We start from the raw sequence: 25,846 nt of genomic DNA on the forward strand, positions 1-25,846 counted from the left end.
TCCAATTGGTAAAATATTATACTGTGCAGTTCAGAGTGTATGGCTTCATTTCTGTATTATTTTCCCTTTGACTTTCACATTCGCTTCTTATAATGCAAAACCAAAGTGATTGCATAATATTTTATGTAATAGGTTTTATTTTAATTTTACCTCATATCGCCAAGCTTTTTGCCGATAACACTTCCCACGGTACTTATGGCTGCGGTTGCTTTCTGTCCTGCATGGCTTAGCGTCTCTTGTGTTTTCTTGTAACTGGAAAGAAACAACAGCGCCAAGAGTCTTATTATGTGCAACAGAAAAATCGAAAAGCTTTTAAAAATATCCAAGCACTTCCTGGACTGCAACAGGAGTGTTCAGAACATTGAAACATCGTGCACAGAGAAGCATTGGCAGAACAGAATGTCTTCATGTTTGCACACAAAAAAAAACATAAAAAGAAAATGATATGTGAAATATTCCAAACTGCAGTCTGCACCACAACTCACAAACAATTAACAATATTTTATTGCTGGTTTAATATAACAGTAAAAAACAAATGAGATGGATTAATACATAATTAAAATAAGAAGGATCAATGAACACCTTATACAGTTTATACAAATTGCTGGCAATCTATGCAGATAAATGGTTTGACAAGTTACACCGTGCTTTTCAGGCCTAGCTTGAGTGAATTTTGTTTGCTGCCAGACAAATTACGATTAGGTCTGTTTGGTGCATGCTTTGCTCGCTTGTTTCGAGACAAATGAGGATATGGATAGAAGAGGGGGTCCCTGTTGTCAGTCAGCTGCTCCCGCAGGCATGTCCAGTGCATCCTGCTGAAAGCCCTATCACATCAGCGGCCATTTTTTAAGAGTCAGTGGAGCTATTTAAGTTGGTGGGCTGAACGGTGCTTTACAGGATGTATTTAGTTTCCCTACTATTTTACATTGTGATTGTGCTGTTTAATGTTATTGTCATCTATGACTGCTGCTGTTTGGGCAGTTAACCACTAAAAGCCACCTCGTCTCCCTAACCCCCCTGCTCTCTGTCTCTCTCTCTCTCTACCTGTGTCTCTTTCTGTCAGTCTGTCTCTCTCCCTGGTGGGACTCTTGTCTCATCCCAGTGGCATCTTTTAGGCGTTCCCTCAAACCTGCTGTGCTAGCAGACATGCTGCTGCTGCAGCATCTCTTCCATGGGTGACGTATCTGCTACAGGTTGTCAGCACTGGTGGAAGTCCACCTCCAAGGCCAAAAAAAACTCTTGTCAGATTTGATGCTGAGCAGGGGTGGTGCAAGGATTTCAGGTAATTTTGCCCCACTACAACCTTCATATGTCACAATCCCCTCATCACAGATGTGTCCTCACCACTTCACATGCATACCTTGTCCATCACATTCACAAGCTCAGTTTCTCGAACATGTTTTAGACCTTTTCATAACAAGTTAAAATTCAACCACATTCCCTTGCACACATCATGTACACTATATGTGCTGGATAAGACACTGGCCAGATCAGGAAGGAGTAGCAAAACAAAGAGGCACAATCTCTGATATCAGTAGAACTGAAAATAATGACCCTCAGACATCCCCTTCATCCCCATTGTACAATACGCCCTCCCACCACACTTGCACACATGTGGCAGTTTTTGGGGCTAGTGTGAGCCACTTTCATAATATATAGTAGAGGTATGTTGAAATGTTGGAACTAGGCTACTGCTGTCTTTCTCCAACCCCACTGGCTCTCTGTGAGCACCCCCAGTTTGGAGGTGGAAATACCACTGGCTTTGCTTGCACTAGGCCTGTCTCTACCCGCATCCATTAAGCCTCCACTAGAGTGGCAGAAACCGTTGCTAGACACATTGAAAGGGAGAGGGTGTTTTTGGCTGTGGATTTTAGTAGCTTTGCTACTACTACTGCTTGCTCTTGGTGGTAATAGCCACCTCACATCCTCTTTCCAGGTATCGGGAATGGCAGGGAAACACCACTGCATTCACAGGCCCGTGGATAGAATTCCTTCAGCATCTCAGAGATGGGGATGAGAACATGTGTGGAACCAGCCCTGCCACCCCCAAACAGGTGGTACACTACCCAAAGAAACATCTCGTGCTTCATGCAATCCACCAGGTGGAAATTATTTGACTAGGCTGATTGCCATCATTGGGCTGTCATTGGGGCCAGATATGAAAATGAGACAGTGGCTCAGCCTTCCAGCCAGGCCACCAAGAGATGGAGTGGAGATGTAATGAAACCTCTGTTTCCACCAGGTTTTCTAAATAGGGACTTAAGTTAGATTTGCAGATGGCAGTTTTGACCAATTTTACTGGCTCAATGGCCCTCATTACGGGTTTGCCAGTCCGGTAACAATGGTACCGGTAAGCTTGCTGGTTCGGTTGTTACCGAACCGGCAAACTACGGAGCCTGCTCGCGGGTGCCTTCCCGCCCGCCAGGGCTGACTTGGCGGGCAGACCGGCACACGCGAGCAGGCTTTGACGGATGCACCAGCACCCTTAATAACGATCCCGGTGCATCCAGCATCCCCATGTGAATGGGGACTAATAAATACCAGCACTCGGAAATGGGGATGTACCGGGTCTGCCGGGGCTGGAATGCCCCGGTTCATCCCCATTGCTGGGTCGCAGTAAAAAAAACGACTCTGGCAGCAGTCGTGCCGGTAATTACCAGCACAGCTGCTGCCGGACTCGTAATGAGAGCCAATGTTTTTCAAAATGTCCCATTTCTCACAATCTGCCCAAAAAAGATACTTCAGATAATACTCAGTTTGCTGTGTAAAGTCATTAAGTGTGTTTCCTGAATGTGAGCCGCACCACTTCCTTAACTCACTAAACAGGCACAGTACTGGCACAAACAATGCAAACTTTATTCGCACACACAGAAAAGACAACACTCACAGCAGAATTTGAAACCTCTATGGCATACAGCAAAGGTGCAATATGGATATCAGAGCAAGTGGCCCTCACACAAAGAACAGGGTTGAAAACTTCCATCACACACTGGACAAATGCATCATGCTCCACTATACTGCAAGCTACCATCACTCACACACCAGCAGGTACAGCATGGGAAACAGTCCATCCAAATTCCCTCACCAGAATCTATGAGTCACAGTCTATGCAGTAGTGCTGCAAAGCTACCAAAGTACACGCTTTCCTAACAAATACAATACATACAGTAACTAAATGCACAGGACCAGCACATGATGCCTCCACAAAGATGGAAACAGGCACAGCTTAAGCCGGGCCAGCTCACACTTTCCTCAAACAGGTACAAAACAGACCAGGCTATTGTAATATTTCCTAAAACACCGGCAGGTCCTGCATGGGCAAGGCCAGTGAAGGCTTTCTACAAACATGAACGCCATGTGAAGGATCACTGCAGCCATCACTAACAGCCAATTATACATACAGCAGGCACATGGTTAATGAAAGATTCCATCTCAAACAGATACAACATTTATACAACAAGAGCAAACTTCTCTCAGAAATGTTTTTGCCTGGATAAGTGTAAGTTGCCTCACAAAAAAGGTAATGCATGCATCCCTCATGAACAAGAACAGGTGCATAGTGGACAAGTCAGTGTATGTTTCCATCACAAGCCGGGACAAGTACAACATGGGCACGTCTATTAGATGTTTCCCTAACAAATGGGTACATGGAAAGCAAGGGTAGAGTCGCTGCAAGCTTCCTTCATAAACATGCACAACATGGGCGGGATCTATGCAAGTCCTGTGCAAACAGGTACAACATGGGTAGGGTCCCTCACACATATGCACAGGTACAGCATTGTCAGAGCATCTGTTTGCAAGGGCCTGTGCACACTTCACTCAAATTGGTACATGTATGGCACAAACGGGAGATGGGGAAGCTTCCCTCACACACTGGTACAGGTACAGCATAGGCAAGGCCAGTGCAGGCTTTCCGTCTAAACTAGTAGAGAAACAGCATGGTCAGAGTGAGGGCACACTCCCTAAAAAAACAAATTGTACAGCATAGGATGTGATGGTGCAGGTTTCAATTGCAAAGAACCAGCACTGCATGAGCTCTAGAGCCAGACAGCCATCTAGCTCTCATGCATGTGGAGTGCTCTTTCATATGATCCTCTACCCCAATCATCAGCTTTTACCAATTCCCATGTAATGTCTGGGAAGTGGGACAGGTACAGTGAGTTCGCTGTAAAAACATGCCTGCATTTTTGCACTTGTTGACCGCTCATTACCAGATGTACTTGTCTGGTAGTGGAAGGGCCAGGTGAAGAAGAGGCAGTGGTAAGTGAAGCTGTTGCTGACCTGCACAACTCACTCACACCACTGCTGCCTGTTGCATAAAGTCTCCACTCACAAGTCCACCCAGTATGCCCACTAGTGGATCTCAGGCTGTCGAGGGAGATGGACAGGGACATCCAGAAAGAAAATCCTAAGACTGCCGACACTTTCACTTGGCTGGAGCATATGTGGCTCTTTGGAGACAAGGGCAATGCAGGCCAAGTGCTATCAGCATCCTCCATGTTCACTGGCACTCCCAGTGACGTATTAGTTGCTCTGGCCCTGCTTTTAATTGACACCAATTTGTGGGGCTCAGAGCTTTTCTTCCACCATCAAATTGCTGGAATGACCATACAAAATCTTCAATTTGTTTACTGCTTTTCACTTCACGTTTGATGAGCATTTTACCCGGTGGCATAGCACATTTGACGGCTCCTCTCCAGCTCAGCAACAAATCACGAGTCTTGCCACACTGTGGGCTGGCCTAGGCTACACGCTTACGCAATACACACAATCATGCTGCTGCAAAGGCACGCTGTACAGTGCACTAGGAGAAAGATATGAATATGTGTTTTAATGCATTATACAGCACACTCTGAGAACAATTGGCTTAAAAGCCAGACCGTAAGCAATTGTTTTGTAAGGTAACACCAATCCAACAATCCAATACATGCAAGTCACCAACAGTGCACAGAAACATTAATGCTTTAATTAATGTCATGCTTTTCTATTGAAAATGCCATGTCACAATAAAAACATGTCCAACTGGCTGCACGATGTAGACCAGTCTAGACACGTGATAAACATGTTACAGTAAAACATGCCATGCCACATTAAGGCCTACCTAGAATGGCAGCAAAATAAGTCTAGTCAGGTGATTACACTTAGCAGGACTACTTTATCAGAGATGCCCAGTTAAAATAAGTCAAGCCAAAGTAAGAAATTACTAGACTGGTTGCACCAAAATGCCTGTCAAGCGACTAATAACACATATGTCTGCTTAGCATGGACATGGATGACCATTATAATTTAGCGCACAGCCCCCGCCCCACCCTATCCCCCACGCATCCCTTCTCCCTCCCACCCCTACCCCAAACTCCAAAATCAGCTCAGAATTGCCTCCATATCCCTCTTCCTCATACAACTGCTTTTGTATGAGGCACCTTGCCTCATAGGTAAGTACTGGAACAAGGAATAGTGGGTCTGTGAGTAATGAAGAGTACAGGTAACTAGGCGAGGCATTACCTCCATGTCCTTCTACCTTGTCCCAGTACTTGTGAATGAAGAAACGTTCCTCATACACAAGTACTGGGATGAGGAACAGTATAGATAGGAGTAATTAAGATTACCAATAAGTAATTAACCTGGAAAAATAATCCAGAGAAGAGAATTTGCAATAAATTTGCTGGCAAAGCATAAAAGGTGAACAAAACCAGAACTGTGTATTGCTACCCAGCAAGCCCAAATGCACTCCTAATGGAACTAAGGTTCCAATGTTAATTTGTTAGCTTTCTAATAAAAATGTAGCCAGTACGGGCTCTGATTTGTGCAAATGAATTCATAAATTCTCCTTCTAAATTAGAGTGGTTATTCCATACAATTTTCAACAAGTCTTTCAATAAACAATGTGTATTTCAATAGATCCAGCATACAAATCAATATCCAGAGAATCATTTCATTTTAATTCTCCAACCTTAAACAATATCAAATTTATAATCTGATTGTCCATTTACATAACACTTCTAACGTAAAATGAACATGACAGTAAATGCACAATTATTTAGGTGTTCACAAAGATCATTAGATACATCTGTCTCATGGGATGGTCAACTCCCACCAGGGAAGCCCTTTGTAAATTTAACAAATAACCAAAGTGTTTCGGATCAAAGATCCATCTTCAGGTTGGGAGCTTCACTTTTCCTATACAAGGTAAGCTTAATGTTGGGGAAAATTTCCTTAATTCTGTTCCTGTGGAGATTTCAAATGGACATATATTTTAGTTTTGGCTTAAAGTATGGTGAAACTGAAGAAAACGCGAAAGGGAGGCAAATGCCACTAACCTCTCCCAGGGGGCTGGTGAGGTCCGAATTTCGAACCAGTCTTCTAGTAGTGGTCACTGGAGACTGGGAAGCGGCATAGCGCGGTCGGCAGAAACCCTAGAAAGAGTAAATAAACTAAGTATATTGTTCATGGGAATCCTCATGGAGATAGCCCTAGCTTGGTAAGTGCACCCACTCCTCCATTGTGTGATATTCATAGACTATACAGCACAGGACCAAAGTCCAGTAAGTGCCTGGTCATCGGCATAAAGTCAAGAACGAGGTATTTGACCATTATTCAACATGTGCCTCCCCATATTGCAGAGCGCACATTCCTTCACTGTATCTAACCACATTTTGACTTGCTAATGCTCGGGACACTCACCTAATCACGGAGCTTCTCAAACCGCACTGACCGCTGCAATGACCGTGGCGCGACTGAACAGCATTCTAAGTTGTCCTGGCACGAGGCGGTCGGGGCGACGGCCATTTTGGTGTGGGCTCTCAGTGAGAGCGTCGTTGTCATGGAGATAACTCTACATGTAAACAAGCATAACGCTTGTTCTATAGATCTCGCATTCGCCTAAAAAGGCACCCTTAGTGCTCTACCATCTACGTAGCAGTTCTGGTTCCTAAGGTATCGTATGTGAATACCCAACTAGGGACTAAGTAGGTGAGTTATGGGTGGTGCGCATGGGGGCACTACCGCGGTTCGACAGAATCCGCGGCCTGCCCACATGACACACTAATCTTCAGTAATCGTTAAGGTGGGGTTTCTGAAAGGTCGCGCAAATGCCTCTATAGGGTGGTGACAGGTTTTCTAACCTATTTAATCACATGGTACATAAATGAACTGTTTCACAGAAGCACTTCAGCAATCCAAACTAACCGTGTTAACCGTATACATATCAATTATCCACATTCATAGTGTCAAGGGGCCAAAAGATCATTCCTGCTCAGCAGTGAAGCTTGAGTCGCGTACAGAGAAAAGTCAAGCACACAATCTGACCAATAAATCGAGCATAAAGTTAAGTGGACAATGGTTAAAAAAGATGCAGTTAAAAACAGTGCATAGATCAGTATGAATACAATTTGCAAATGCAAAACACAATAGCTATATGTTGGAATCTCACACAAAACACATTAAATCAAACTCAGTGTTCATGCCTCGGGGGCTCAATGAGTCCATAAATTCAATCCATATGATTTCCCGTTGTGACAGTTTACGTTGCACATCTCCCCCTCTGCTAGCTGGTGTTACTTGCTCTACGATAACACATTTTAACTGTGCAACAGTATGTCGTGCTTCAACAAAATGGACTGCAACTGGAGATTTGTGACTCTTACTGCGAATGATGGATTGTGTTCAGTGCATCTTGTTTTTGCCTTCCTAGTTGTCATCCACACATAATAGAGTGCACATGGACATTTGAGTGCATATATTACATTCTGGGCATCACAGGTGCATGAGTTTCTTAATAGTATGGGTTTCCCAGAGTGGGGGGTGTGAGATGAAGTTGCTCTTAATGATGTTGCTGCAGTGCTGGCAGTTGCGGCACGGGGTCGTGCCCTTGAATTGAGTCGATGTGCCAGGTGATGGAACCTCGGCTTTTACTAAGCTCTTACGTAGTGATTTACTGTTTCTGTATGCGAATGTCGGAAGATTCGGAAAAAGATGTTGTAGCTGTGGGTCCAATTGCAGCATTGGCCAATGCTTTTTTATAGCTCTCTTGATTTTCATGCTTTGCAACCAATATGTAGTGACATAAACCAATGGTTCCCCAGACTTAGCTGGTTTGGGTACCAGCAGAGTATCTCGATTTATGTTTCTGACTTTTCCTGCTACGTTGGTAATCAATGTGGGGTCATAACCTCTTGCTGTGAATTTAGTTTCCAAAGTAGACGATTGACGTTCATACTCAGTGTCCTCAGAAATGTTCCTTCTGTAGCGTAAAAATTGGCTAAGTGGTACACTATCTACAGTTTGTTTGGGGTGGAAACTCGTAGCCAATAATAAGCTGTTTCTGTCGGTCTGTTTGGTATAGAAGGTATAAAAGGTGCCCACCTTTAAACCCAACAAATTATTATCAAATACTCCAAGGAAAACAAACTCCAATAAGGAGACATGTGCTTTAATGACACCTTTAATGACACCTTTATGTGCTCTTGTGGGTAAGTGTCTGTATTGGAAACATGGCAACCTGGGGTGAAATCTTAGTAGGCAAACACTTGATCAATCAAAGTATTTCTTAATCCTGGCCTCAAAAACACCCAACCAGGGATTGTGTCCACCCTCTGAAAAAGGTGGGCAGATGCTGTCTCCACACATGTATCCTCAACATGTACCCTGAAAATCAGCAGAGGACCTGAACCAAAAATAATAACCCCTGGAGTCTCCAAGACTGTAACCGCTCTCGCCACATCCTGGTCAAATATTCATGACTCACTTGCCCCCTCATCCTTTCCACTTTCACCCCCACATTTGTGTTTCAACAATACTCTGTTTTAAAGAGATAACTTGAAAAGTACACAAACAATAGTAAACGACTCACACCAATATATATATATATATCCTTATAAAAATATTCTCGTCAAAAAGTTTACAGTTGTGGTATTATTCCCCCCACCTTGAATGCAAGACTACAAATACCAGAATGCAATTCAGCAGAAGGCAAAACATGACCTGTGGATTTTGATAATGTACTTTCAAGACTTAAAGACTCATAACAAAAGGTAATGTGTAAAAAGGCTACCTGGTTGGTGTGTGTTAAATATGAACATGTAAAAATAAAGCAGACTGAAAGGCCTGCTACCTTACCGGTTTCTAGGGAATGATGGCAGAGGTCTGAGGAAAACCTTACTCACACAAAACCCCCAGGGAAAACCCACTGCCAAGCACCTAGCACAAACCTTAAGAGCAAACAGAACAACCCTCCATTGCCTGCGAAGAGCCTCCAGTGTTCAGTGAGAGAGTTCACGATCCTCCGCTCCCTTCCTACCCCACACACATACATGGTCCTGCTTGTCATCACATTTTCAGAAGGGCCACAGATCTATGAATCACATAAGGGGCTGCTAAATGTTGCCAACATTTTACATCAGTACCTTGTGACACCTAGAACTAACAAACTGCGCTCGGGCACAGACACTGTTAATAAAGAGACACCATCATGAAGCTGCCAGGTGTCTTCCACAAATCTATCCGTCAAAAGTGAAAGCTCATGGGATGTGCTTGATATGGCATCGGAAGGAGGAACTCTGCTGTAATGAGTGGTACCTGTGCGTGTATGTTTCTATTTCTCTCACATTCAAATATTTAGATCAATTTCAGGTATTATGCACTCAATATCAGCAAACTGTCACCTATGAGCTGCACTTAAAAGAAGTAAAACAAGGAGCAGAATCAAGAAGCTACAGAACAGCCCAATCAACAAACAGCAACATTTTCATCAAATCAGCCGCAGAAGGGGACCATAGATGTTATCATCCGCAGATAAATTGATTCTCAGCTGCCTGGTAAAGAGGGGGTAAGGGAACCAATCACCTGCCTAACTGAGAATGTAAAGGTCTTAGGGCAGCAGGGGTAGACCCGTTTCAACTATTTCAATAATGTCCAATATTGGTAAGAGCCTAACCTAATATGGTGGCTGCCTCAATGGCATACAGTGTGATGTGGTGTGTTCCTGGTGTGATTCACCAGAGAGTGCAGTGTCATAGGGTTCCATGTGTTGTGCTCATTTCCTGTTGTGATGTATGTCTCAGCATGTGCAAACAGAAATGTGGATTGTGTGCAGCACAGGAGGCAGTGGCAGAGCACTGGTCTTTACTTGAAGAAGAATTCATTCTTGGAGTTTACAGTGACAGACTACTGGGCATGTTTACTGAATATAGGATTCCTGCCCCAGATATGGAGAAATGACAGAGTACAATGTGATAACAGGTCAGCATTCTTTAGGTGCTGCAAATCATTATACAGAGTGCCTGCGTCATTGCACTGTGTGTATCAGTGGTTTAATTTCTATTTTTTCAAGATATGAGTACACGTCTTTGAGTTAGGAATATGTGTAGGGTCTTAGTATTACACATTGAGTTTATTATTTCTTTGTCCTATCTCTTTTATTAAATATATCTTTATACCCCCTATAGGTAGAGATAGTGAATGTTAGGGGTGAATTGTGTTTCTCCCTTTATTGATTCACTACTCTCCTGTGAGAAGTAGCAGTGCCAGCACAAAGCAAGATCTTTTCGTTTGCTTTTCAGATTCCGTCTGAACTCCCGAGTACTCTTCCGGGCAAACTCACTAAGCCAGCGCGTGTCCCATTTTAAAAAAAAGGAAACCAACCAAAAGGCTGCTGGCTAGCCTGCAAACAGGCTTCCAGCAGTTGATAAGGCAGCAGCGAACATGCTGACAGAAGTGCCTTTCCAGCTGTATAGTGTGCAGCCCGGCTCGTGCATATCAATGAGCCCGGTTGGTTGTGGACCGTGTTAACGTTTTGAGTGCTTGCATGAACACCTTAATGCAAGAAAGCCACATTGCACTAACATTATTTTAGTGCAATACGGAGCTTGCACCAAAACCGGCCACATATTGGCCTGAAAAAGTGGTCCAAACGGAAAGACGACTGGAAGAAACTCTCTGGAGTCAGACCCCGCCCTCTCCTGTTATTTGCTTATCTCAGCCAGTGGTCGAAGTGTACGAAAGAAAGTAGTGGAACTATGTTCCCTACTTGCCTGCGCTGCTCCCCACAAACCCCATCACCACACCCCCAGCCACGCACACAATACAAACCCCAAAACAGATGCGCCTGCTGTTTTGGGGAACGTTCAGTGAAGTGCACTGAAAGTGCAAGCTTCAACGTCTTCCTACACTTTTATTTTAAAACGAAATGGTTTCTTTTCCAAATAAAAGTATAGGAGCAGTAAACCTTAATTAAAAGAAGTAGAGGAGCACTGCTCCCGACCGTTCCCGACCACTTCGACCGCTGATCTCAGCCTGCGATCCTGCCACAGAGAGAGGACAGAGCGGATATAAGTGATGTGGGTGCCTGTATGGACAGGGAGCTCTCAGACTTCAAAAAGTAATAGTTTATTTTTCAAGTCACTGATTCATATAGGAATTATTATGGAAATGATTTCTTTATGAAGCAGAGTGACTTCAAAAAGAAGCTATTTCTTTTTTAAGTCTGAGGGCCAAGTGGCCCCCTCCCACGGCATGTGGGGGCAGGGAGGCCTGCATTGCGGGGGCTGCAGGGGCCTCCGCTATGCTAGTGATTTTAACATCAGAAGACTCGCATACAACTTTGACAGGTTGAGTGCTATGCATGTACCCTCAGCACACACATATTCTCAGCCAGCATGGTTACCTGGAATTTTTTACTTCCATTGGCTACAAATATACTGGAGAAGATAGCAAGGTTTGACTGTAAAGTTCAGTATTGTTTTGTACATTTATTACACAAAATCACAAATTAATTGGGTATCTTTTCTTTGTTAACTTTCCAAGAAATGCTAGATAATGCTCGCAGCTGTGAATTCACTGAGATATAAAGAATTTTACCTTTTAAACACCCTGTGTGCCTGCAATAAAGTCAACGTATTCATGATGTCAATGTGCATGAATAAATATACATTATTCTGCTTGAGAGTAAATAATGCAGCTAATCAATTGTGGGGTTAGTACTCGGAGACAGACCTTCCAGCGCTGCTTTAAAAGTTAAATCTATCACACTATTCATGCTGATGAACATGTTCCAGAGTAAATGTGCTCCAAGCACAGCATACACTGGCTTATTCTGAAATTATGTGGATAAGGCCACTGACTCCTTGTTGCCGAACTGCATTAGGCCCCTACACCCACCCCATCTCACTCCTGCTCCTACCTGTTAGGTGTACTTCATCTGGCCTATGCTCTGCTGACAGAAGCTCCTGGAGGGTTCTACCATGACTCTCAACTTACCCGATGTGAGAGCCATTGTAATGACCACATTGTTTCAACAAAATGTCTTCCTTCTTGACCTCTGTGCTTTTTTTTCCCAGACCTTGTACTGTGCTACCCAAAAACATATGTCAGTAGGTAATGGCCCTGATTCTGCTGCAATGCTAGAGGCTATTAGAAATGTGATTTGCAGCAGGACACCACCTAATTGCAGCAGGATGTCATGAGGCTACTTTAACTCAGATTGGTCTTTAATTCATGAAAGCTGAGGGAAAAACCTGCTTTTTGGTGCCTGATTCTGTCCAGCACCCTAGGCAGCCACCTAGTTTGTTCAGTGCTTGCATCGGCCCTGATGCTGAGTCATATCTTTTGCAGATGACTAATCTGCAGCAAGTCGCCCAGTGCTTGCAGAAGACCAGCTTGCCCTTGAAAAAATATCATGCCCCTTGTATTCAAATCTAGGTGTCACAGGTGAGCACAGCACGATGACCAAGCCTGCCTTTATGGCTTTTGGCTTAGTTTTGTATATTACAAGTATATGCTGTATGGCCTGATTTACAAAACGTTTTCCAACTGGTAAATCCCATTAAAAATGCTTTGTGAAACAGGCTTATCTGTGCTTGAAATGTGTGCACATTGTAAACATGCATTTTATTTTAATTACCTTATATAATCGAAATTGTGTCACTGAAAAGCAGCTGCAAAAATAAATTGCTGCACAAAAGATTTGCATTTGCAGCTTGAAGCGTAATATTGTGAATGTAGTATGTATGTATGTAGGGTCAGAAGAAACTTTTAACAACAATTTAAAAATCCAAGTACTAGAATTTGCCATTTAACATTTAATGACCTCTACCAGGAAACTGTGCTGACCCAGACACCCACTTGACCCAGCATATCATATAAGTCTGTCTGTTCACGTACGTAACCCAAACTCCAACCTTCAGAAATAGACTATATAGATATATAGATATTTGGAAATAAATATACTTTACAAAAGAGTTAAGATTAAACCAACAAAAACTTAAAGTCTACTAACATGAGAAATAATAAAGTTAAGGTAACATAATAAACATTATTAATACAATAAATAAATATATATATTAAATCAAACATTGCGTTAACTGTAAGGAAGGCATGGTATCAACAGTAAGTCACAAAAAAGGTAGTAGGCGCCCGTCTCCAGAAAGAACATGGAATGGTAACCTGTTCTGTGGTGTTGTCCCAACTTGAGAGTCTACACCCAACACTTTTAACTCACAGAACTTTTCACAAAGGAGGACTAGCCATTTGCATATCAGTCTTTGTCCCGCCCACAAGGGCAGTCAGCGCTGAAATGCCAGGAAAACATCCTTTGAACAAGAGTACCAACATCAACCCCATACACGTGTTTCAGCCTTGTTGGGCCTCATCAGTGAGGTGGATCTGTGCCTCTCTGCGCACAGTGAGCAAGGGGTCCACTTCTGGGTGCCCCCAGGTAACTTAGGGTGACCAACCCCAGGTTTCTTACAAAAATACAAAAAAGGTAGCAGGTGCCCTTCTCTAGAAAGAACATGGCATGATAAGCTGTTCTGTGGTTTTGTCCCACTTTGAGAGTCTGCAGCAATTGCTTTTAGCTCAGTGTACTTTTCACAAAGGAGGAATATCCATTTGCATATCAGTCTTTGTCCCGTCCACAAGGGCAGTCCATCACCGAAATACCAGGCAAACCTCCTTTGAACAAGAGTACCAACAGCAACCCCATACTCGTGTTTCAGCCTTGTTGGGCTTAGTCAGTGAGGTGGAGCTGTGCCTCTCTGAGCAGAGTGAGCAAGGGATCTACGTCTGGGTTCCCCCAGGTAACTTAGGGTGACCAACCCCACGTTCCTTAAAAAAATACAAAAAAGATAGCAGGCGCCCCTCTCTAGAAAGAACACGCCATGATAACGCCCCTCTAGAAAGAACATGACATGATGACCTGCTACCTTTTCTTGTATGAACAGTAAGACAGACACAAGTGACCAAAGTTCAAGGGTGTTTATTGAACTTCAATTGGGTTTGAAAAAAGCCTATCTAATCCCAAATATAAAGATGGGAGCAAGCTACAACCATCAAATAATAATAACACAGTCCTAGTGGTGTCTTGTCAAAATAGAAGGGCCTATACTAATAAACCTATTGCCAATCCGTACCTCTAAATACAGATAGTGTGGAAAACAATGTTATGCAAAAGAATAATGTTCAAGAAATGATATGTCAGGATATGCAAGCTGTTGGCTTCCCTTCCCCACGTTTTCAGCACGGAACAAGGTGGCACACTCGAGCTCAGAACAGTCTCTGGCTTCTAAAGGTGTAGTTCAAAAATTGAATACATCATGTGCTTCAGTGCCAAAGTCTCTTTGCCATTCAAAGTCTCTTCTTTCAGAGGGCCTGATGCAACAAATAAACAATAAAGTTTGTTTCCTTTTAGTATTTTGCATGTACACACTTCTCGTAGGATTTTCACTATTCACCTTGGATCTCCCTCTGCTGGGCTCAGATCCAATTTAACACAATGTTCTCAGGAATTTCACATATCCAATTTCTGGGGCAATTGATTGTTCACCCCGGACACCCCTCTGCCAGGCTCAGATCCACTTTGACACAAAGCTTGCAACTGATCTCCCTCTGCCGGGCTCAGACCAACTTTATCTACTTAGTTATAAACTTTCTCTACTGTATCAACATCGAAAACTTTCGATAGTGCGCAGGATTTTGCTTGACCTGTCACAGGACCACTTCGTTTCATAATCCTTTGCCACTCTTTCACCTTTGTCAACTCTCAGCTGGATACCTTACAGAGACCTTCGATTGAGCACACATGCGGTGGTGGACCACTCTGTTAAAGGGATCTTGGTTTCAAAGTTCAATCACTCATCTTCAGTTCAACTTTACTTCCGTTGGTTATCACACGCGTTTCATACAATGTTCATCCCAGTGCTCACCATACAATGTTGCTGCTTGCAACTTTGGCTTCAACACAGACCAGTCTTTTATCAGGCTCCCCAACTCCCTGGATGTGTGGGTTTCACTGATGCTGCTTTGCTGTTGGAGCCCAGGACAGTACCATGGCAGCTGGCGATTCTCCCCACCTTGGTTATCGATGCAGAAGGGCCCCGGTTACCTCAGACACACAATGCAGGATTCCTCGGCCTGGATTCCTGATCTTACACTTTCTATTCTCGAGATTTTGTGAAAGTAACAGTTCCTTGTCAAAAAGGTCAAGGGAACTTCCCTCCTTGCGATCCCCTTCTGTTCCACCGTCTTTCGCCTCTTGTTAAACCGCCATATTGTAACTGCTGTTTCCTCCTGTGCTTTGCCTCACTCAGAGTGTGCTTTCGTGCTCCACCTTTTATTTGTGTGGGGTAGTGTAATGGAAGTCAGGTGTGTGTGATGATAAGTAATTGCCTGACCTTGCCTGACCATTGTATTGGGACACGTCAGGTATACGGCTCGGGTGTTAGTCCATTTTCTCTCATAATAGGCTGTCTGTGAGAAAGTGTTTGTGTTGTAAAAGGGGGGGGAGGGTTCAGTTCCTAAGTATCCTACCTGGTAGGATGGGGTAAAAGTGTTACAGGGAAGGGAATACTGCGTCTCACCATCCGATGTCCCACACCCACTCCCCGAAGACCCCTCACTCAGGTAATCCTCATGCACTGGTCCACACCCAGGAACTGGATCCAAAAGTGATGGCCGTGTCCTGGCTACCAGGATGACAGATCCCCAGGTACTAGTGGGTGAGACACCTTCTGGTTTCTCACATAACCTTAACTGAACCTGCTTTTGTTTTGCAATATTTTGTTTTTGGTCTAAAATGATGTATAATGAAAGTGATCTAATGTGTTGTACAAATATTTGTTTTTATTACAAATGTTAAACTACTTTATTTATTTATCTTTTCAATGTGTATTACATTTGTGCTGCTTGTGTTAGTATTTAAAGTTTGCATTATCTCCAAAACTTAATTTAGTACACATATTACATGTTTGCATTTTTTATGTACAGTGTGATTAATACAAATGTGGTGTCTATATTGTTATTTGTAGAAGTAAATGGTACTAGGCATTTATTGTATATGATAATTTAATACTTGTTTGTTGTTTAGTGTATGTTTGCTTTTTTATAATGCTATGTTTATTGTTTAGTCAATTATATGCATTTACAATGATGACATGCACCAGGTTAATCAATATTGTTGTATAGGTAAAGTATGACACTTGAATACTTATGTATATCTTGTTATTGTAGAATTCCTTTTTAAAATATTATATGTATTGTTTAATTACAATTTGTTTGCGGAATTATGCGTGTGTATATTCTATATTAAGCCAGTTATTGTGTAGTAATTTTGTATTATAAAAATATTTTACACTTTCTTTTAACATACATTATATGTCTACATTTAATGTGCTTTTCAATGAATATAAAATGTATACAATTTATGTGTGAAGGTGTTATAATTTCAAGGTAATACTAGCAAAAAGTACCCTTACTCCACACAGGTTCTGTAGGTGGACATGATAACGCTCATCAATTGCTGAAAATCAATGATCCTGTAGGTTGCTATTCCGAGTCGCTTATCGCTTGATGTGCTTTGCACTCTGAAATAAACTGCTCTAGAATGTGCACGTTTGGCTGGCTGACATACCCCAGATCAGACATGGAGGGGGGCAAGAGTTGACATGCTGCAGCATACTGGGACATTCTATGCACTCTCTCCACCCCCCCCGGTGCAGTGCATTCAGGTGGACATATCTCAGAAACTGCATCCTAGGGCCTGGATATGTGGTTTATGACCTTTGAGTTTGGTTCTTCGCATTGAGATGCGTAAAATGAGCTTTGTCCAGTCCTTCTACGACCCCATTGATGTTTCGCCTATTTCAGGCAACGGTCTCATGTTTGCAAAATCTGGTACAGATTGGTGGAACGGGTGGAATTGTATAAAGAACAAACTAACATATGTTCTGCTTTATTTTTAGAGAGATTATATTCTTTAAGTGTGTGGGTGAGTTAAAGTTACCATGATATTTGGTTTTACTATAATATTTTTTACATTTATTAATGAAGTTTATTATCCTAACGCTATTATTTAACATGATTTGCATTCATACAATTTCAACTTTTTTTGTACGGTAACGCAATTATTGATTCTGAGTGTTTGCTGTATGTGTTGTAAGAGCATGTAGTATAAGTATGTGCCTGGCATAAGAGCATGTTCCATAACAGTGTGTGGCATAAACGCATGTGTCGTGAGTGTGTGAGTTGTACGTTTCTGTGTTGTAAGAGCGTGTGTCATAAGATTGTTTAGTGTGTGTTGTATGAGCATGTGTTGTAGGATCCTGTGTTCTATGAGTGTGTGTTGTTGGACTGTGCATTGTAGGAGCATGTGTTACAGGAGCGTGTCTTTAACAGTGTGTGTTATAAGACTGTGTGTCATCAGATGGCGTGTCTACATCGGATCTGCCATAGGAGTGCTTATCATACGTCCAGATGTCAAATGTCCTCATGCTGTAGGTACATTTGTTGTAGGTGAATTAATTATAGGAGTATGCGTCAGGAGCAAGTGTGTTAACAATGTGTTATAAAAGTGAGTATAAATGCAGCGCATGCCGTAGGTGCAGGTGTCATAGAAGTGTGTTTTATAAGAGTGCATTTTAGGACCATGTGTTGTAGGAGCACATGCAACAGGAGTGCATGTGGTAGGAGCACATGTATTTGAGTGCCTGTTATGAGAGAGTGATGAGTAAGAGTTTGGGTTATTGGTGTTCATATATACAATTATAATATCACAAATGTACGTATTGTATGCCTCCCACATGCATGAAAGCTCACATTAAAGTTAACATTAACTTTAATGTGCGTTTTAATACTTAGAAGTATCATATGACTTGTCCAATTCACACTTGTATGTAATTTATAGCTTCTGAATACTTACATCAAAGTAAGCTCTGACTTTATTGTCAACTTTCAAGAGATGTACATTACAGTTGGTATGAAACATGTACACTATTGCAGCCCCTGAAAACTATCAAAATGAGCCCGACTGATGTGAGTTTTTAGATGCAACAGGTGTAATGTATGAACTGTGAAACTCAAACACCCCTTGGTACAGTTCGTAGGAAACTGTGACTGAAACTTCTCAAAACAGCAAGCTGGTGGTCGATCTCTTTCCTCAGCTGGCTCCCTCCTCTGGAACAGCCTCCCCCTTCCTCTGCATCTTGAGCCGGATCTCCTCAAATTCTGGAAGCTCCTCAAGACTCACTTTCACTGCCTCCCTCCCCTGCTAAATACCAGTCACTGAGATTGGTGACCAGGGCTCTCATGTATCCTTCTGGGTCCTGCCCCTCCCCCAATCACATCCACCCTCCACCCACTCCCAGTACTTGCCTTTGGCCGCCCACTGGCTTGTGCTTTCTCACTTCCTCAGTGGAACACCTAGCACTTACCCCCCTCCCTCATCCTTTCTCCCTCTCTGCATTTGTACGTTCTGAATGCTCAAAAGGCCTAGTAGGAATGCCTCTTTCTGTTCATTGTTAGTATATTTGACTTTCGTTCTCCTGTTCCCTCCCTGCTGCCCTGTGGGTGCTTTGAAACACAATTTACTTGATGTGTAAGTGCCTTAAAAAGGCGCAATAAATAAAAAGTATTCCATCTCCTTAAAACTGACATCAAATAATGTAAACTTATAGCATACCCTGTAAAATAACATCAAAATTAGCTGTGACTGATGTGAGCTGTTAGATGTAAACTGTGTAATGTATTATTTGTGTATTTATTATGTACGTTTTTAGGAGATGTTAAATTTTGTTATATACGAACTGTAGAACTCATGCACTTTGCGTACATGTTTGCAGCGCATGTTGTAGGTGCCTGTGTGGTAGGAGTATGTGTTGTAAGAGTGTGTGTTGTATGACCATGTGTTGTAGGAGTGCATGTCATAGAAGCATGTGTCATGCGTGTAGTAGGAACACATGTAGTATCTGCTTGAGTCATAGGAGCACATGTTGTAAGAGCATGTGTTGTAGGAGTTAGTTTCATAAGTGTTTTTTGTAAGAGTGTGTGGTAAGTGTCCATCAAAACAGTGTGTGTCATAAGAGTGTCTGCTGTAAGAGTGTGTGTGGTTGGAGCATGCGCCATAGGAGCAGATGTCATAGGTCCACATGTTATGTGTAGCAGACACATGTGTCGTAGGTGTGCAAGCCATAGGAACATGCATTGCAGCAATGTGTGTTGTAGGAGTGCATGTCAAAGGGGCATGTATTGTAGTAGTGTGTTATTAGAGTGTGTGTCATAGGAGTGTGCGGTAAGTGTGTGTTGTATTCTGCTTGTGCCCTGTATGCCTGCTATGTGTATGAAAGCTCACATTAAAGTTAACTTTAATGTGCATTTTTAATACGCATGAGAGACGTACAGTGCTTTAAGTGGGGTAAGAAATGGAGGGGGGGCCCTCGTTTGGGGGCGTGGCTTTCATTGTGGGCGTGGCCTAAAAGTGCACACATCATAGTAAGGTGCGCAAACAAATATATAAATGTATGTGAGCATTTATATGTTTGTATGCGAACTACTATGGTGTGTGTACTTTTCAAGCCATATTTTATAAACATAGCAATGTTACATATTTCTATGTTTATAAAAGGTGGTTTGAAAAGTGCACAAACCATAGTAAGTTACGCACACTTGTGTGCTTACCTTATTATGGTTTGTGTACGTTTCAAGCCACCTTTTATAAACATAGATATTTGTAACATGTTTCTATGTTTCTAAAAGATGGCTTGACACGTAAACAATTCAAGGCATCTTTTATAAAGCGTTGATGACGGACAAAACAAACCGCAAGGTGGCTTTGTCCGTCGACAAAGCTTTATAAAAGATGCCTTGAATTCTGCACGTTTCAAGCCGTCTTTTATAAACATAGAAATATTTCTACCTTTACAAAAGATGGCTTGAAACGTACACAGTTCAAGGCATCTTTTATAAAGCTTTGCCGACGGAGAAAGGCACCTCGGGCTCTGTGATCTATCTGCTATCACTGAGCCCGAGGCGTCTTTCACCCTCTGCGAACCCGCGGGCTCCATGATTTAATCTGCATATTAGATCACGGAGCCCGCGGGGGTCAGTGACCTGGGGAGGGAAAACAAAGGGACAGTAACTTCCTCTGATGACCCTGATGAGGGGTCATCAGAGGGAGTTACACTAACTGACAGAAGTGCCGCCAGCCTCAGCGTCGCTGTGGCTGGCTGGCACTTCTGTCAGCTTGGCCAACATGATGACGGGCGCATCTCCCGTCGCGGTTGCGGCCGCGGCGGGATAATGCATCCCGCCAATGTTGTGTGGGACGGGGGGCCCCGGCTGGGCCCCGGCTCAGCCCCACTTTCTGGAGACTGCCAGGGCCCGGCCCCGGCAGGCCCCGGCCCACTTAAAGCACTGGAGACGTATATAGCTTTTCAATGTCATACCTGTATGCAATCTATAGCTCCTGAAAACCTACATCAATGTAAGCCCTGACTTTCCTGCCAGTTTTCAAAAGATGTAAATTGCATTACCTAAGAACTGTGAAAATCATACGTCCCTTGGTACAGTTCATATGAAAAATTGATGTTTATTACATCCCCTGAAAAGTAACATTAGAATCAGCCCTGATATTAGTTTTCAGACGTAAACTGTGGAATGCACAAACTGTGAAACTAATAGTTCTCTTGACAAAGTTTGTGTGAAAAATATATATACATGCATTTCATCACCATAAAACTGACATCAAAGTTAGCAGTGATTTGCCTTTCAAGTGAGTATTTAGGAGATGTTAATTGTGTAATGTTCGGACAGTAAAACTCATATGCTTTGTGTACAGTTTGCATGACTTGCCTTTAATGTGAGTTTTCAGGAGATGGTAATTGTGTAATGTGCTATCTGTAAAACATATAAGCTCTGCATATGTTATTGCAGAGCATGTTGTAGGTGACTGTGTGGTAGGAGTATGTGCTGTAAGAGCCTGTGTCATAGGACCATTATTGGTGGATTTCATGCTGAAGGAGTGCATGTTGTAGGAGCATGTGTCAAAGGAGCGTGTGTGTAGCAGGTGCACATGTAGTAGCTGCACATGTCCTAGTAGTATGTGTTGTAGGAGCATGTGTTGTGGGAGTGTGCCGTAAGAGTGTGTGTCATTAGAGTGTGTGCCATTAGAGAGAGTGTTGTAAGAGCATGTGTTGTACATCAACATGTTATGTGTAGTATGTACGTGTGTCATAGGAACATGTATTATGGAAGTGTGGGCTGTAGGAGCGTATGTTATAGGAGCATGTGTCAGAGGAGTGTGTGTCATTAGAGTGTGCGTCATAACAGTGTGCAGTAAGTGTTTTGTAAGAGGGTGTGTTGTAAGAGTGTTATAGGAGCATGTGTCATAGGAGCATGTGTCGTAGGATCATGCATCATAGGTGCATGTGTCATAGGTGCATATGCTATAAGTACATGTGGAAGCATGTGTCTTACATCCACATGTTCTGTGCAGTACATGCATGTGCAGTAGGTGTGTGTTTCATTAGAGTGTGCATCTTAAGAGTGTGGGGTAAGTGTGTCTCATAAGAGTGTGCCTCATAAGGGTATGTGACATAGATGCATGTGTTGTAGGCACAGGTGCTCTAGGGCCATGCAAGAGCACCTGTACATCTGCATGTTATATGTAGTAAACATGTGTGTGTGTGTTAGGTGTGCGTGCCGTAGGAGCGTGCGTCATTAGAGTGTGTATGTCACAAGAGTGTGTGATGTGTGTCATAAGTGTGTGCAGAAGTAGCATGTGTCATAGGAGCATGTGTCGATGCAGTAGGAGCATGTGTCAATGCAGTAGGCACACATGACATATGAGTGTGTGTCAGAGTTGATGTCATAAGAGTGTGCTGTAAGTGTATGTCATAATTGTCTGGTAGTAGTGTGTGTTGTAGAAGCATGTGTTGTACAAGCATGTGCTGTAGGTGCATTTGGTGGAAGTGCATGTGTCAGAGGTGCATGTGAGAGCATGTGTTGTATGTCCACTAGTTATGTGTAGTAGGTGCGTGTGTAAAATCAGCCCAGACATTGTATTCTCAGATGTAAACTGCATAATGTACACACAGTTAAACTCATACTCATCTTGCTACAGTTCATATGAAAAGTGTACCTTTTTGTGTGAAAAGTGTACATCAAAGTCAGTTGTCACTACCCTTTGATGTGAGTCTTAGATGTTAATTGTGAAATGTAGGGACTTTAACACTCACACGCTCTATGTACTGTTTGTATGAAAAGTGTACATTTATTCCATCACATGAAAACTGACATCAAAGTCAGTTGAGACTTGCCTTTCATGTGAGTTTTCAAGAGATATTAATTGTGTAATTGCTGATCTGTTAAGCTCATAGGCTATAGGTGTATGTGTCATAGGAGAATGTGTTGTAGGTACATGTGTTCTAGGTGCATGTGAGAGCACTTGTTGTACATCTATATGTCATGTGTATTTAGCGACTCATACGGTCTGTGTGCAGTTTGTATGAATAGTGTAAATGTACTCCATCACCTTAAAACTGACATCAAAGTGAGCTATGACTTGCCCTTGATGGAGGTTTTTAGAAAATGTTAATTGTGTAATGTACAAACTATAAAACTCATACGCTCTGTGTACAGTTTGTATGAAATATGCACATTCATCTGTGCATGCGTCATATTTATATATATTTCAAATATATATATATATATTTTTTTTTCAGTGCACCAGTTCCAGATGAAATCTAGGTGCTTACCAAACATTGTAAAATTCGAAGGAGACAATTTTGAAAAATTTGGGTCAACAAAAATGTTTGTTTTCCTTTGGGATACCCCCATGTTAAAAGCTGTTAAAAAGGATATCAAAGTACACATTTTCTAAACCGTTGATGTAAAAATCAGAAATTTTTCATGCAGATGGCTGCCTCGAAATATTACTGTGGAATTTTCATACAAGCATTCAAAAGTTATTGAGGAAAGATGTTTTCTGAAATTCCATAGAGACTTCATCTAACCTTAACTATGTCTTGCACTAGCAAGCAGGCAGAAGATATACATATAGCCACTATAACTTTCTTGGTGTTATATATATTCAAGGAAAAATGTTAGGTGTAGGGACCTTAAGGTGAGCAATACATTGTAACAAAACCTTTTAAATTCAAGGACAAAACAAGGAAAAAACTTTAGTTGCAGAGATGTTAAGGTGAGAACCTAACAGAACAAAACCCCTGAAATTCAGCTAAAGCCACCTTAACTTTGTGCCCGCTGTTGCATAGCCCATGACCACAATGATGACATCACAGATCACATCACTGATGACATCACTAATTATATTTTGTATGAGAACACTGATGACATTACAAATCACATCACTGATGCCATCACTGGTGACAACACTAATTACATTGAATACAACTGATTACGTCAATAATGGAATTAGACATATAAGTTAGCGCATGAAAAGTTTGATTAACTTAATGACAATTTAGGCCATGAACTTGGCCATGACAAAGGCTTGGGTCACTGGCTAGTACCAAAGGCCATAGCTAGTGGTCGGTTAGTGTTAAAAAATGTGCATGGTTAAAAGCCATGCCTAGTAGCCCATAACCGTTTTAAAATATACAGTGGGCAACATTGAAAGCTGTCATTAGTGGCCATGGCTAAAGGCCATCGCTAGTGCCCTTTAATATGTTAGAATATACAGTCGGCCCAGCCAAAGGCCGTGGCCACTGGCTATTATTGTGTTGAAGACCATGGCTAGTGGCTTGTTAGTGTATATAATATACAGTGGGTACGGCTGAAAGCTATAGCTAGTGGCTGGTTAGTGCTGTATAATAAACAGAAGGTAAGGCCGAAGGCCATCGCTTATTGCATTTTATTTATTTTAAAATATACAGTGGACATGGCCAAAAGATTAACAAACTGCTCAAGTTCAGAGGCCATGGCTTGTAGCCCATTTATAGGTTAGAATAAATAGTTGGCACAGCCAAAGATTGTGGCCAGTGACCAGTATTGTGCTAAGGTCCATGGCTAGTGGCTGATCAGTGTATAACATATAAAGTGGACACGGTTGAAAGCTGTATCCACTGGTAAAGGCCAATATCTATGGTTGGTAGCCTGTTGGTGTTTTAAAATATTCAGTACACATGGTTGAAGGTTATGACCACTGTCCATAGCTGAAGGCCATGACTAGTGCCCATTCATGTGTTAAAATATATTTGGCCATGCACACTGGCCATGGCAGAAGGCCATGCTTAATGGCAGTTATTGTTGTTATGTAATTAGTAATGTCATCAGTGATGTGATCTGTGATGTCATCATTGTGTTCATAGGCTGCGCAACGGGGACGCAAAGTTAATGTGGCTTTAGCTGAATTTCAGGGGTTTTGTTGCATTAAGTTCTCACCTTAACATCCCTGCAACTAAAGTTTTTTGTTTGAATTGCAATGGTTTTGTTACAATGTATTGCTCACCTTAACATCCCTGCAACAAAAGGTTTTTTTTCCTTGAATTTCAAGGATTTTGTTATTCCATAGAGTTTTAGAACGCTTCCAGATAACTAGCACGGTCTTCGGCCATGGTTAGTTGGCATGGCCTTTGGCTGTGCCCACTGTCCATTTTAAAATGCTACCACACCACTAGCCATGGCCTTCGGATTGCAGGTTTGGAGTACTCACAATCTTTTTAGGCAATGCGCAGTCAGAATTAATTATTTGCCATGGAGCACACACTTTGGTTAAGCAGCGTGCTCCAAGCAGTACACACCTTTTCGGAACCATCATTTTGGAGTGGGCCGATTTGACGGGGCCATATTGCTGGAGCGCTGGCACACCCTTTTCAGCTCAAAAACCATTCCGGCGCTGTTATTTTGGTGCAAGGGATGTTTGGACGTGGCTGACCTTACATCCGCATCTTAACGCCCTCATGCCAAATAAGATCACAGACTGCACTGCAACAGACCTTGCCACCTCCCAGTTGCGTTGCTTTTCTTTCAATTAAATTAAATTAGTTACATTTAAAAAAAGCATACAGCCTTGCACTCTGGTCTGCCAGAGTTTAAGGCCTAGCATTTAACCACTAGGCCACAATGGCTTGGTACTTCATGGGACATACATTTCATACTTAAACCTATAATTTTATATGTTCAATGATAAAAGGATAGTTATGAAATGTATGAGAATTCAAACAATAACATTGTAGCATAATGGTCAAGTGCTTTGTCTCAAACTCCTTCAGGCCAGGGTTCTCCGATTTCAGCATAAATGAGAATTATTTCCGTTTTTTCTGTTTTATAATATTGCCCAGAGACGGTGCAGTCCTATTTTTTAATATATGTGATGTGTAAGGGGGGATGTGTGGTGTGACAGTGTGCATGCCATCTGAGAAGGTGGCATACAATGTGTGTGTGTGTGTTTGCTGTGAGGATGTGTGTCTACACGGTGTGAAGTTGTTTGTGAGGGAGTGTGCCTGCAGTGTGCATTTGCTCCGTGAAGGCGAGTGTTAGTATATATGCACGCATGTGCACCTGTGTATGTATGTGAGCATTGTGACGGTTTGTAGTGATAATTTCGAAAACAATAATGTCGAAA

General features: G+C 42.3%; 1 protein-coding gene across 6 annotated transcripts in view; it reads right to left on the minus strand.

Annotated features, from left to right (window-relative positions):
• The window catches only part of TPD52L1 (TPD52 like 1), a 1,079,922-nt gene that overhangs the window by 241,275 nt on the left and 812,801 nt on the right, over positions 1-25,846 (minus strand). For 5 of the 6 annotated variants that reach the window (XM_069607517.1, XM_069607515.1, XM_069607519.1 and 2 more), the window contains exon 4: positions 151-252. In XM_069607517.1, coding sequence (XP_069463618.1) covers positions 151-252 — 102 coding nt within the window. Of the gene's footprint in view, positions 1-146; positions 253-25,846 lie in introns of those variants that run through there. The other variant, XM_069607520.1, reaches the window with a different exon arrangement.

This window comes from Ambystoma mexicanum, chromosome 4q (genome assembly GCF_040938575.1).
Source record: "Ambystoma mexicanum isolate Mex_15411 chromosome 4q, UKY_AmexF1_1, whole genome shotgun sequence".
Classification (NCBI taxonomy): Eukaryota; Metazoa; Chordata; class Amphibia; order Caudata; family Ambystomatidae; genus Ambystoma; species Ambystoma mexicanum.